The 14170-nt window shown below is 39.7% G+C and overlaps 1 protein-coding gene across 2 annotated transcripts in view; it reads left to right on the top strand.

Moving 5' to 3' along the window:
- Window positions 1–14170, top strand: part of C13H1orf21 (chromosome 13 C1orf21 homolog) — a 207994-nt gene that overhangs the window by 176283 nt on the left and 17541 nt on the right. For both annotated transcript variants that reach the window (XM_076873064.2, XM_076873065.2), the window contains exons 4-5: window positions 90–166; window positions 10040–10100. In XM_076873064.2, coding sequence (XP_076729179.1) covers window positions 90–166; window positions 10040–10100 — 138 coding nt within the window. The remainder of the gene's footprint in view (window positions 1–89; window positions 167–10039; window positions 10101–14170) is intronic.

Genomic DNA, 14170 nt, shown 5'->3' with positions numbered 1-14170 from the left:
TCTAACTAACTTTCTGTGATGAAAATTCATGCTATGGTTTAATTGCGGATTCTGATCTTGTCTTGTATGTGTGTGTTTGTGTGTTTCAGGAAAAAAGTGCCAGCTCAAATGTAAGACTTAAAACTAACAAAGAGATTCCTGGATTAGTTCATCAACCCAGAGCAAAGTAAGTTCTGGTTCTGACTTTCCTTATATTGTTTTTAAAGCTGAAATTGTTTTCAGAGTGAGCTCCATTTTGCCTACCAGGTAATAAAGACTTATTATAAAGCTTTAGTAAAGCAGACAGTGTGGCCCCAAACAGAATAGAGAGTCCTCAAAACACACGATTCTTATGAAAGCTGACAGTTCCAGACCAAGTTGAAGAAAAGAAAGAGAAATAGCTTCATGATTGTGGGACACAGAAGAATTTTGAGTAAGACATAAAAGGTGTCAATTTTAAGGAAAATCAGTGTACTACCCTGAAATTAAGAACTCCTACTTATCAAATCAACAGAGACCACAAAATGGGGAAGACCATATAAATGACAATAACTGGGTTTCCAGAACATAGAAAAGAATTCTGCAAATGAATAAGGACAGAGAAACTGTGGACCAACAGGCTTAAGACACCAACTGCCATTTGAAGAAAAAACGTGAATGGCCAATGTATATGAAAAAAATGTTGCATCTTACCACCAGATTTGCAAGAATTAGACAAACAGAAAGTTGGCCAGGATGTGGAACAAGAGAAATTCTTAACCTCTGCTCATGGGAATATGAACTAGTGATTGCTTTGGAAAACCATTCACATTGTCTAATAAAGTTGAACCTTTTCCCTCTAGCAACTCCACTCCCAGATGTATTGCCTCAAGAAACTCTTATAACATCCATGCCAGGAGACATGTTTTGAAACATTCATAGCATCATTGTTTACATGAGCTTTTGAGAATAAAACCAATGTCCATCAAAAACATAATGGGTAACAAAACTGTGACATATTTTTATGGTGGGTATAATCTACATTGGTGAGAATGAATGGCCCATCCCTACACATTGTGTCAGAGGAAAGTCAAAAACAGAATGAAGCAATATATTGTATTTAAGTATAGATAAAACAATAAACAATAGCAAGCGCATGAAAAGTCGTTAAATTCAGAACAGTGGTTCCTTCTAATTGTTTAATATGGGTAGAATTATGTGGTTTTTCTTTAATAATTATTTTTAAATGACCAAATAACATATTTTCTATGTGTTTTGTATTTCACAATTAAAAAGTTTAAAAAGGGCTGGAAATATAGCTCAGTGGTAGGACAATTTCACAGAGAGAGTGGGGTTTAGTTCCAGCTCCAGCATGGGGGGCTGGGAAGCATTTAAAGAAGTAGTAAAAGAAGAAAGATCCTTAACTAAAAAAGAAGAAGAAGAAGAAGAAGTCATATCACATGAAACACTTCTGAGTTTCCTGTGACTCAATGTGTAGGGATGAGCTATCCATTCTCACCAATGTAGAGCATACCCACCTTAAGAACATGCCACAGTTTTGTTACCCATTATATTTTTGATGGATGTGGTTTTATCCTTAAGAGATCATGTAAACAATGATGCTATGAATGTTTCGATACATTTCTTTGATGAATGGGGCACTTAAAAATATAATTATTGATTACCAACAAATGACAGTCCACAAATATTTTAATAAGATAGAGAATGCATTTTTTTTAAGTTAAAAATAACTAGTAGTTTTCTAAATTGTTCTAGAACTGACTACCTTGACAATGAAATGTACTTTCTGCAACCAGGAAGCTATCTCTACCGTGGTGTTTTTTGTTAATCAGCTCTTCATCACTGTGACCAGAATACCCAATAAGAGCCGCTTAAAGGAGAAAAAGGTTATTTTGGTTCATGGTTTTAGAGGATCAGTCCATGGCAGGCCAAATCCATTGCTCTGGGCTAAAGATGATGCGAGCATCATGGCAAGAGGGCGTGGCAGAGGGGCACTGCTCCACTCGTGGCAGCCAGGAAGCAGAGAAGGGGAGGAGCCACAGGGAAGATATACCTTTCCAGGGCAAGCCACTGTGACCCACCTCCTCCAGCTGCACCCCACCCACCCACAATTACCACCTAGTTGGTCCATCCTAACTGGGATCAGGTTACAGACCTCATAATCTAATTGTTTCACCTCTGAAATTATTAATGCATTAATACAGGAGCTCTGGGGAGACAAAACTATGACACTGTTCCACCTAAATATGAACCAATTATGCAGGTACAGATGGCATAGTTGCCTCCTTCCTCAAAATCAATTTGACTACTACATGATCGAGATAATAAGCAAAAGAAGTCATTGTATCTCTGGGCCTTATTTGAGACAAAAATAACCTCGGTCATATCACTTTAACCTAGCTTAATATCTGTGCATGGCCGCAGCCAGGGCCACCTGGGGGTAGAGGTTGGTGATTTAATTTTTACTTTTGGAGAAAACTGAACTCTTTAAAATCCACTTAAGTGGTTTACAATGTCAGTGTAACGATATCACCTTTTTTTTTCCACCCTTAGGTAAATGTTGTTCTATAACCATGACCTCCCTATTGTGCCTCACTACTAATCACTTTTGTGCACTTTGTCTGCCTTTGGGGACAACAGATATCTGATAACAGCCAGGTCCCCTTTTCATCCATGCCCTCTGAAGATGGGAGAACACAGGCCAGCAGTAGAGTGCTTGATTAGCCTGAGTTTGATCCCCAATCCTGAAAACAACGACAAAGTCATTCAAGGCCTCTGAAATACACTGTTTTGATAGATTGATTGATTGTGATGCTGGGAACTGAAGCCAGGGCTTCACACACAATGGGCAAGTGCTGTACCACTGAGCTTCACCCACAACCCTGTGCCATTTCAAATGCTTGTCTCATGTCTGACTTACATGGAGCAATTGAATGGGGAGTATTTATTTCTCTGCCCCATTATTTACCTTTGACACACTGACATGGCACACTTTGTAGATACAGTGTGACGCAGCTTTCAGGGAAGTTTATTAAATTGGCTCATGTGTTTACATTGAAATTATGAAGAAAATCCTCTGTTTTCTACACAGCAGCATGCTCACTTGTGTATGTGTTTTAAACTGAATCAGAACATCGGGTACCTGAAATTCAGCTAAGAAATCTTTCTGGAAGGTCATGGGAAAAGTTTTACTTGTCATCCTCTGACATGTAAGGACTCAAGAAAAATCATCTTTTACGATGCAGATATATGAGATAAGATAAGGCCGAGGGTATAGGTCAGTGGTAGAGAGCATACACTTGCCCAGTGTGTGTGAAGCCCTGGCTTCAGTCCCCAGCATCACGATTAGAAAATCTTAATGTGTTTTTGAATGCAGGTTCCTAATATTTTAGTAAGGATTTTTGCATCTTTGTTCATCAGGGTTATTGAGCTGTAGTTTTCTTTTCTCGGTGTGTCCATCTCTGCCTTTTTTTTTTTAACAGGATAATACTAGGTTTTCCTAGGATAAGTTTGGGGGTGTTCCCCTCTTTGTATTTCATAGCATAATTTGAGAAGGATTGCCATTAGTTCTTCTTTAAAGATCCATAGAACTGAGCTGAGAATCTCTCTGGTCCTGGGCTTTTCTTTTCTGGAAGCGTTTATTTTTGCTTCAGTCTTGTCACTTGCTACTGTTCTGTTTTGGTTCATGCATATCCTTTTGGTTTGAGTGTCATATGTGTCTAGAAATAAGGAATGGGAGAAAATCTTTGCCAACTACTCTTCTGACAAAGGATTAGTATCTAGATTACATAAAGAACCAAATAAATGCCAAAAATCAAATAATACAATCAACTAAAGGACAAATAGACATTTCTTCAAGGAAGAAATGCAAATGGCCAACACACGCATGAAAAGTGTTCAACATCCTTAGCAATCAGAGGAATGCTAACCAAAACTACACTGAGATATCATCTCACTCCAGTTAGAATGGCAATCATCAAGAATATAAATAATATAAATCCTGGCAAGAATGTGGGAGACAAGAACACTTACACATTGTCGGTGGGACTGCAGAATAGTACAACCACTATGGAAATCAGTATGGAGATTCCTCAACATACTAGGAATGGAACCACCCTATGAGTCAGCTATTCCACTCCACTTTTGGTGATTATCCAAAAGAACTGAAGTCAGCACACTATAGTAAACCTGCATTTCATTGTTTACAGCAGCGCAATGCACAATAGCAATGTTATGGAAACAGCCCAGATGTCTGTCAACAGAAGAAATGATAAAGAAAATGTTGTGTGTATATACAGACTGTGGTATAGGTACCCAGCCATAAAGAAGTTATGTCATTCCTGGTAAAGGGATGGAAACAGAGAGCATCATGCCAAGTGAAACAAGCCAGACTCGGAGAGCTGAGGGATGAATTTTTTCCCTCATATAGAGAAGTGAGAGAGAAATAAGGGATGAGAAAAAGAGGGATCTCACAAAAATGGAAGGGAGAAAAGGAGAGGAGAGGAAGAGGGTAAAGATTGAGGAAGAGGTAAAGAACTGTGAAATGAAATTAACCAAATTATGTAATGTGCATATACATATATGTCACAATGCATCCCACTTTATGTATAATTATAATGCACCAGTTAAAAATAAATAGGGCTGGAGTTGGGTAAGAGCACTTGCCTGGCATGTGTGAGGAACTGGGTTCAATTCTCAGCACCACATATAAATAAATAAATTTATTAAATAAAGGTCCATCAACAACTAAAATATCTGTATACATATAAAATTTAAAATAAATAAATAAAACAGATAGAAGACCAGTCATGTAGACAAAGGAGACCAAGGAGAGGAAGGAGGGAGGGAAAGGGTATTCCTGTAAATGACATGGGGCAATTTACATTAAGTGTACATGCAAATGTGTCACAGTGAATCCTACTATTATGTACAATTTTAATGCATTAATAAACACACAATTTTAAAAATATAAATACAATTAAGTAAGATAGTGAGACTCTCCACACACACCATGAGCAGAAAGACAGTTGCATTCCATAAAGACAGGTAACCCTCATCCCTTCACTTGATGCCACCGTAGGGCACATTCTTAGTAGCTTGTTAACTTGGGCAGGTCTTTGAGTTTCCATTTTCTCAGGCAAAATTGGAAGTGAAAAATTCTGTGTCTAATAAGACTAGGGATTAAATGAAATAATGTATGCCCAGTGCTTATAACACTGTCGGTGCTTGGTGAAAATGTCTTTCATAATTAGAAAATAAATAAATAAGTAAATAAAGCCCTGTTAACAGGCGGCTGGATAAATGAACTGCACTACACTCACATAATGAAGTGTTAGTCAGCAGTTTAATCAAATGTTCTGCAGCTTTGCACAATGCCAGATAGACCCTAGAAATATATTATTAGAGGAAAGAGTAATTCCTAAAGGATTGCACAAGGCCTAGTGCACTCTTTATAACGTTAAAACAACTAAAATGGATAATTGGCTTTTTAAAAGCTCACATAGGGATGCAGGGAAACCAAATCAAAGTCAAGTGACGAGGGATGGCCACACTGGCATGGCAGAGCACACCCAGTGGGGACTAACATGGAGTTAGCCATAGCTGCTTGTCAGGGTTCTAGCTGTTCCTTTTGTTTGGGCTTCAGGAGTGCTTATTATGCCGTTGAGGTTTTTGTTTTTGTTTTTGTTTTTGAAACAAAATAATTAACTCAGTCAATAAAAGTGAGCTGTGTAGGAGTCTGCAGTGAAATGAAGATTAGGATGAATGTTCCCAGAAGTCCACTTGAAAGCTAATGATGATCATGGAGGTATAACAGGATTCAGGCCAAGACTTAGCAGGAACCCACTGGGTGACTCAGCTGCACTGTTGGAGATGAAGGGGAGGCGAAACTTTACCCCCTGTCCACCCCCCACCCCACCCCACCCCCGCCGGGGTTTCCAGCCTGAACTGAGTTGACGGATGAACAGGGGAGAAGCACATAGAGAAGCACGTGCCGAGGAGCCCTCATAGGAAAAGGAAGATCCAAAGAGGGAGCCACACCAAAGTGCTTCTACACGAGGTTGGACAGAAAGAGGCCATTGTGGAAAAGAACCTGAAGTACGTGGGGAGACAAAGGAAAGTCAGAGTGATTCTAACAAGGTCTGTTTGTGTGGAATCCTCTCGGCTCCGATTCCCCATCTCTAGTACTAAGAAGACTTCTTTCCTCCTGGCACAGGGAAAGCATCCCGCAATGGCAGTTTTATTTTCCTGCCTTCAGGAAGAAAGGGTGCCCTCCTGCAATCATGGTTTTTCAAGTATCTTGAACTCAAATAATCATTGTGCCAAAGTGGCATATTTGAGGGTGGTATATTCTTCCATCCTTCACAGGGGACGCATTATTAGAACCTAGCTTCCTCTTTTTAGAGACTGTATTTTTTTTATTTGTTTGTTTATTGCAGTGCTGGGGATCAAAGCCAGGACATTGTACATGCCAGGCAAATGCTGCACCCCTGAGCTACATCCTCAGCCCTGGAAACTTTATTTTTTTAAATCATTACAAATGATAGTCATAGATCCTTTAGTCCCAAAGCCCATTTTGGCCACCATTCCTTAATTTATTTTGCATGAAGACTTCATAGTATTCTCTCCATAGTCCCATGAAGCTGAAAGGTCACAAAGAAGAGACTTCAAGGGTGCAGGGTTAGCTCACAGAGTTACACAGCACAACTGGGGACACAGGAGGTGCTCCAGAGAAACATTGCCTTCTGTAAGGTAGAGAGAGTTTCATCAGGTACCAAGGTATAAGCTTTTGTAGAAGATTTCTAGGGGTAATGAATCTCAGAGTCAGGTATAAACTGATGGTTACAGTAAACTTAAGTCATAAACAATTCAATAGTCACTTTCTGTTATCTTGAGGACAGACAGGGAAGCTAGTAGGCCTCATCTCCTCTCTCTGCCCCAGTTACAACCATCAAATTACACATTGGAAAGATTTTAAGAATCAAGTTGTTACCCCGGGACAGCTCTTCACAGTGCAGCTTTTATTCTCAAAAGTGAACACTAATTAATGCTGCTATGTTGATCAGATTTTCACATGGGAGGATAAGATCTGTGTTTATCCAGGTGAGAATCAATTGATTTGAGGCAGATTAATTCATCAGGATAAAAATTCCGTCTTTGCCCCTTTTGAAAGGATTTCTGTTCTTCTATCTGGAATGAACCCATGCAGAACAGGGAAGTAAGCCCCCTACTTTCAGATTTCACCACACAGGTAGCTGGGGTCCTGTGTGGGCATTTGCTCCTCTGGCAGTGTGTACCACACTCCTGGTGACAGCAGAATCGAGAGCTTGTCTAGTGCACGGGGGTTTGATAATAATAATTCTTATCCAGTTGGTAATGAAGTACTGATTTCAGGGTGACAAGAGTGTACCAGTCTAGCGTATGACTCTGCTCAGTGGGTCAGTGACTGGAGAAAAGGCTGGGAGGCATGTTCTGATGCACTCAGATGAAGGGAAAGCAGCCAGCATTTCCATGACGCAAAATTGAAACCACTGATGCTTTTTGTATTTGCGTCACCATCCTGAGGTCTGTGGTCTTCACCTGTGGTCTCCAGCCCTGCTACAGACCCCTGAGTCTGCAATCAGTGATCACAGAGATGGCAGACATGTTTACAGAGTTAAGATGCCCTCACTTGTCCCCTTGATGTGTGTATGTATTAGTACTCACCAAATGTCGAGGTTTTCATGTTGTGACCATTAAATAAAGAAGCCAGTGGAACTCAGTAACAATCATGGGTGCTTAGCGGTAGACAGGACCTCAGAGACCAGCCTGCTGGCTTATAGATGAGGAACCTGGGGCCCCGCACCTCACCCGAGCTAACCAACTGCGCTGCCTCTCTGAAGGGTCACGAATCACATGAATTGAAATAGAGAATACCTTGTCAATTAGTTAACAAATATTTATTGCCTTCCTATTACATGCAAGGTGATGTAGCCTAAGAACTCCAACCAGAAAATTTTGACTATGAACTCTAAATGACCTAAAAATGTCACTTTTTATGAGGTCTCTTGGGATTTCCAAGGGAAGCTGTGTACACATATGCTTGTTGATCTATACTAAGATATCTATGTATATCTTTTTAAAAATATTTTTTTAGTTATTGATGGACCTTTATTTTAATCATTTATTTGTATGTGGTGCTGAGAATTGAACCCAGTGCCTCATACATGGGAGGCAAGCACTCTACCACTGAGCCACAACCCAGCACTGTATGTATATCTTAACGCCTTGCCTGTCCGGGGCCTGCAGCCGTCCAGCAACCTCATCTGTCAAGTCTTTGGCTAAGAACAGGAAAGACACCAAAAAAGGTATCTGAGCAGCCAAAGTGCGTGCAGAAGGATTCACCTGGTGTGCTCACAGGAATCCCTGGCTCCTTCCACAGAGCCCTGTGCACTAACTTGAAACACAGCTGAGCAAGTTGGCCAGACAGAGACCAAGCAGCAGTGGGGGAAGCTGAATGAGACTTACACCTCTCAGATGTGAAGGGATGAGGGGAAAAATCTCAAAGGCCAGCAAAGAACTAAAACTCTGGAGTTTTAGTTTGCTTAGAGACAGCCAGTTCCACCCTGGCCAGATATTGTGGTGAGTTAAGATCACAGGAATGGCCCTGAGTCAGTAAGTGAAAGTTGAGTAACGTCATGGTGGGTCCTCTATTAAGACTATACAGTTTAGAAAGGTTTGCATCCAAAGCAGCTCCAACTAAAAAAATGCTTTAGTACTTAAGAAAGTAAAATATAAGGGAACTGGGAAGTGGCCTTTCCATCCGAGGTTACAGAGAGAAGACTGGTCACTGCATTATCATCCCAGACTCTGCCTTTCAGACCTGTGTGAGATAGGTTCCATTCCCCAAACAGGACATGGACTTTATTTGAATGAGCAAACAGAGGACGGCAAAATGAATGACCAAGTGCTTTGTGAGCCGCAAAATGATTCAAGGTGTCAGATATTTGCATTGTTTTCCTTTTATATCAGAGCTGGTGCTCATGGACGTTAAATCTTGGTTTGACACATAGGGCAGAACCTCCTCTGAGCCCCACTGTTGCAGGAGGCCTGAAGAGTTCTGGGTCACTTTTCCCTCTCCCTGTGGTCCCTAAACTGTGAAGCATCGTGGTAAGGGGACATCAGATGGCTTCTGCCCATACCTGGCTTGAAGAGAAGCCGTTCTAGAGCCCACCTCCACTCCCACCCCAAACTGTACAACCAGTAGGCACCAACAGTACCTGCAAGGACTCTGCACATCTCATACCCAGCATCCTCAGCCTCCTTGGAACACTCACAGCTATTTGCTCAGTAGAAACAACCATGCTTAAGACCATGTTGCCACTGTGGCCCGTCGTGCCCACACCCTTCCCATCTATGATGGTTCTCTGCTCACCTTGCCTTTGTGGGTTTTGTCCCCATCTTACTAAGCAGCTATTCCATAGCATAGGACAGAGAAGGCAAGGGCTGCTCAGACATGCCTCCTGACAAGCTCCTTGGTCCCCGTGCCATCAGTTCCAGACATTCATGGTGCATTCACTGTCACCAGTGCAGAAAGTGATAGGGGGCAACGTGGGGCCATCGCTGTGTCCTCTGTTTGTCTCCATCCCTCACCTGTACCGTCAGCCAGATATCAGGCTGATGCTGATAACCTCTGTAAAATACGCATTTCAATATAACTGGGATGGATTTTCTTTATATGTGACACACAGGGTTGAGATATGCCGTGTTCTGCCTGCCCTTGCTGTATTTCTTTTTAAATCACAAATACATGTACCTCCCAGAAACATTACTCTAATAACATCTATACACTGAAAGGAAATTGTATTCCTTAAATGGTAGGTACTGATAGACTACTACAAAACATATTTGCAGGATTACTTGTAATGACATTTATCCATAATATAACTTCAGAGTATTTTAGTGAAAAGGTCTACAATAAATCAATGTCTGCCTCAAGTTTAGAGATTTGCCATTTTTCATTTGAGGGGGTTAGGTTAAAGGAAACATTGAAATATGTGCTTAACTACTGTCTGTTTTTTAGCATGCACATCTCTGAAAGCCAACAAGAATTCTTCAGAATGCTGGATGAAAAAATTGAAAAGGTAAGAAGTAAAATAAATTGATTATATGTTTTAAGGGAAGCAACTAATCATTTTATAAATTAAGAATAAAATATTCTTCTGTCTGTGTTGTAAGGCTTTTTGTAATGGGGATGTGTACAGAGTTAAAACAAAGAGTGTGGGTGAAAATTTGAGAGGTGATGGCATGCTGTCACTCACTAAAGTTGCAATGCTCTGAGATCTTTAAAAAGTAACCAACCTCGGTTAATTCCTATCTCAGAATAATGGCTTGTTTATGTCCAGCACCCACCTGTACAGTGCTGCTATAGGTAAACAGACAGATATTAACTGCATTTCACAGACTAGGAAATGGAAGCTCAGGATGCTGTAGTAACAAACCCAGATTTGCAACTCGATTGCAGTAATTACCCCTTACCTGAGGGTTCCCTTTCCACAGTTTCAGTTACCCACAGTCAAACAAGCTCCAAAAATATTATATGGAAAATTACAGGAATAATGCATAAGTCTGAGATAATTTTGATTACAATGTGTTGCTATAATTGTTCTTTTTTTATTATTTACTGTTAATCTCTTACTGGGTCCAGTTTGTAAATTAAACAATATTATAGGTATGTCTCTACAGTCATGCACCGTGTAATGATGTTTTGGTCAGTGATGGTATTTACAAGGGTGGTCACATGAGGTTGTCACTTAGTGATTTCTGTCACCTAGTGATTATTTTTAGCTGTCCTAATGTAATAGCACAACATTTGTGTGTTTGTGGTGATGCTGCTGTAAATAGATGTACTGTGCTGCCAGTCACATAAAAGTGTGGGATATCCAATGTGTATGGTATGTAATCCTTAATAATGATTATAATAATAATGATTATAATGCCAACACTATACTCCTTATAGTTATTTTAGAGTGCACTCCTTCTATTTAGCAAAAGGCTCGCTGTAAAACAAGCCTTGTTAAAAATGCCATGTTACCCCAGAAGCAGCCCCATGCCTCTCCTGCTTACTAAACCTCTTGATTGCATCCAGAAGCCACATCAAGTGGTTGACCTATACCATCTAGGTTTGTGTAGGTGCACTCTACAATCTTTGCATAATGCCAAAATTACCTAATGTTGCATTTCAAGAATGTGTCTTTATCATTAAGTGACATGTGATTGGTAGAGAAAAACAGAATATATAGGGTTTGGTGACCTCCTCTGCTTCTGGAATCCACTGTGGTCTTGGAACATATTCTCCATATATGAGAGATGATCAAGTTGAAATTCCAGCCCAGCTCTGTTCGACTGTGTGTTGCTTCTCAAGCAGTGTTTGGATTTACATCGACAGTGAGATGCAGAATTGATCTGTGTGGAAATGGAATACACAATTTTGATGTCAGATTGCCATATGCTAATCAACTGAATGAAACATGGAATATGGTAATATTTAAGGGCTTATTTGTAGAATTTAAATTCAACACTGCAGAGGAATAAATTTTAAATGTTAAAGTTATAGATTTGAGTATTACAATCTGCAAACTTCATTCCAAAGAAGAGTAAAATCTAAATTTTAGTATCTCTCACTATGGTTAAGGCACCACAGGCTGATTTTACAATTTTTCAGTTTCAATTTTAATTTTTCTTGCTTTTCATGGCCCTTTTACCTGAGTATTTCTTGTGAGTTCCTAAGTTATGATACATATCACTTAACAGAAGATAATGAAGGATGTCTTAAATTCATCAATGTCTCAGCAATAGACCCCATTTTGAGGTGGACCCCTGGAAGAATAACCAGTTGTTTAATCCTCTGCCCCGCTAAAACACACAGCAGATACCTCTAATGTGAAAAATAGTGGTGGATAATGAATTGAAATGGTAGTTTAACTAAAGTGTTCCCCAGTTATGCCCAAATATTTAAGATGACTTTTCAGATAGAAAACTTCATCTAGACTCAGTTACCAAGTTTTACATATTGGTTCAAAAACTGTTTATTTGGCTTGTTGATAACATTTGTTTTAGTGAAGAGAAACATAAAAAGAAATATTTTGCTCCCACTATAACAATGAAGATCTTTTCTTTTTCTGCTTATTTGGGTTTTTTTCCCCCACTAGCTTCTTGGTAATAAAAAAAAATCTGCTAGTAGTTAGTGGTAGGCCGGAAAAATTAAAACCTGAGTTTTAAGTTATCTTTTTAAACAACATTGACAAACTTATACAAGGCATTTAAGATGACCTAATCTCTTTCCAGCTTATTTCCATAATTGAAATTCTACCACCTTTTACTCAAAACTGTAGTTCACTTCTTCCATGTGCAATTTGATTTCTCTTCTTCCCTTTGCATCCAGGATGTAGACTATGTTGTGTTTAGTGGAACCAGAACAAAGTTTGTAATTTGATCATTTACTGGATCATTCCCTGGACAAAGGAGCATTTGTAGATTCAACATAAACAATGTTTCCACTATTGAGTGTGTGTGTGTGTGTGTGTGTGTGTGTGTGTTTTCTGGTGGTGGTGGTGATGGTGGTGATAGTGCTGTTGCTTGCTGCTCCAGGGATAGAACTCAGGGCTTGTGCAAGGAGTATGCTAGACAGGGGCTCTACCTCTGAACTACACCGCCAGCGTCAATACGTTTATAGTTAGAGAAAAGCTGTTGCTTCAGCTGACATCCCACCCAGTTGATTTCTACAAGAATTTTCTCTCCTGAGCCATGCTTTTCTGTTTCTCCTCTCTTACCTAAAATTCATCCTTCTGAATATTTTGAATAGGCTATCCTATGTTATAATTTAAATATGAAGCATTTTCAAAATTCAGAATATTGCTTCTTAATGTATGCATTTGGTGTAGTGTCGTCTTTGGTGTTTGTTTAAATCGCCAAAATTGAAACTTAGATTCTTCCAGAATTTTTCCTGGGCTTTTTCCATAGTTAAATATTTCTTTGGTCGAGGCTAGCATGAGGACAATCATGAATGTAGCTCAGATATATTCTTTGAGTTTTATAGGGTTGATTTTTTTTTTTTCAAAAAAGATTAAACTTGCCTAGAATTTTTGGCTGAGACACTGAGTCATGTGAGAGGCCTTGAGTTTTAAGATTTCATCTTCTCCCAGAAATCTCCAGGAATTCCATTTTTCTTCCTTAAATTGCTCAGAAATTAAATCAAAGTGAACCTTGGAGACATTGCCCTGCCCTTCCTGGACTTACCCGTTGCATTTCCTGGATATTTGTGGGGCTTGGTTCCTGTTTGCCTTCCAAATCCCACCTCTGGATACCAAAGGAAAATTTCTACTCCATGTCCCTCAAAATAGATGTAAAACACCGTTAGTATACAGAAACTGAGGCTGTTGGATGGTTTAATATTCATGGTAAAACTTACTTTGGACTGATTTTGAATTACTCTAGCGTTTGTCATGTGCAGAACTGCAGTTTACTTTTGCACTAAAGTTGGACAAATGGTTTTCTAAGAAGTTAATAGTGACCCAAATGCAATTAAAAAAAAAAAAAAAAAGATTCAGCATGTACTGAACAGCAAACATTATGCTATTTTTCTAGGGAAAAAATAGGAACCCATTTATTTTGTAACCCATATAACCCTTTATATGGGTTACAAAATAAAGGGGAAACAGTTCCTTTCCTTCACCAGTTCCATTTTTAAAGGGAGTTTCTTTAGAATGTGATTATTTTCCTGGCAGAGGAGTCTGTCATCCGACCACCTTCCCCACCCTGGCCCCCCTGTCATGGCTGAAATTGTCCTGCTGAACACAAGCATCTGCCTCCTAAGTCAAGTACTGAAACTTCAGGCCATTAACGAGGCAGTTGGGACAAGTTTCTGGGACACTTGGTGCCTTCCACTGTGCTGAAACAGAGGAGGCCATGCCACTGAGCTGCATCCGAAGGTGACCAAGGGAGAGAGATGTAGTCAGAGCAAAGGAAGTTCAAAGAAGCATTATAATCTGCTTGACTTACTTTTGCCTTTCGTTTTGGAGAATTAAAAAATACTATGAGTCCATGGGAGCCCCCTCATTTCTTTTTATCTTATCATGTTTCACTCTGATATCTACCTATTATTCCATTAGTAGTTGTGCTCAACAAGACACGGGCTCCTAATTTTATTTGAAGT

The sequence above is a fragment of the Callospermophilus lateralis genome, chromosome 13, assembly GCF_048772815.1.
Source record: "Callospermophilus lateralis isolate mCalLat2 chromosome 13, mCalLat2.hap1, whole genome shotgun sequence".
NCBI classification, from domain to species: Eukaryota; Metazoa; Chordata; class Mammalia; order Rodentia; family Sciuridae; genus Callospermophilus; species Callospermophilus lateralis.
The sequence above is the reverse complement of the archived record's forward strand: the minus strand, read 5'-3'. Positions and strand labels throughout refer to the sequence as shown.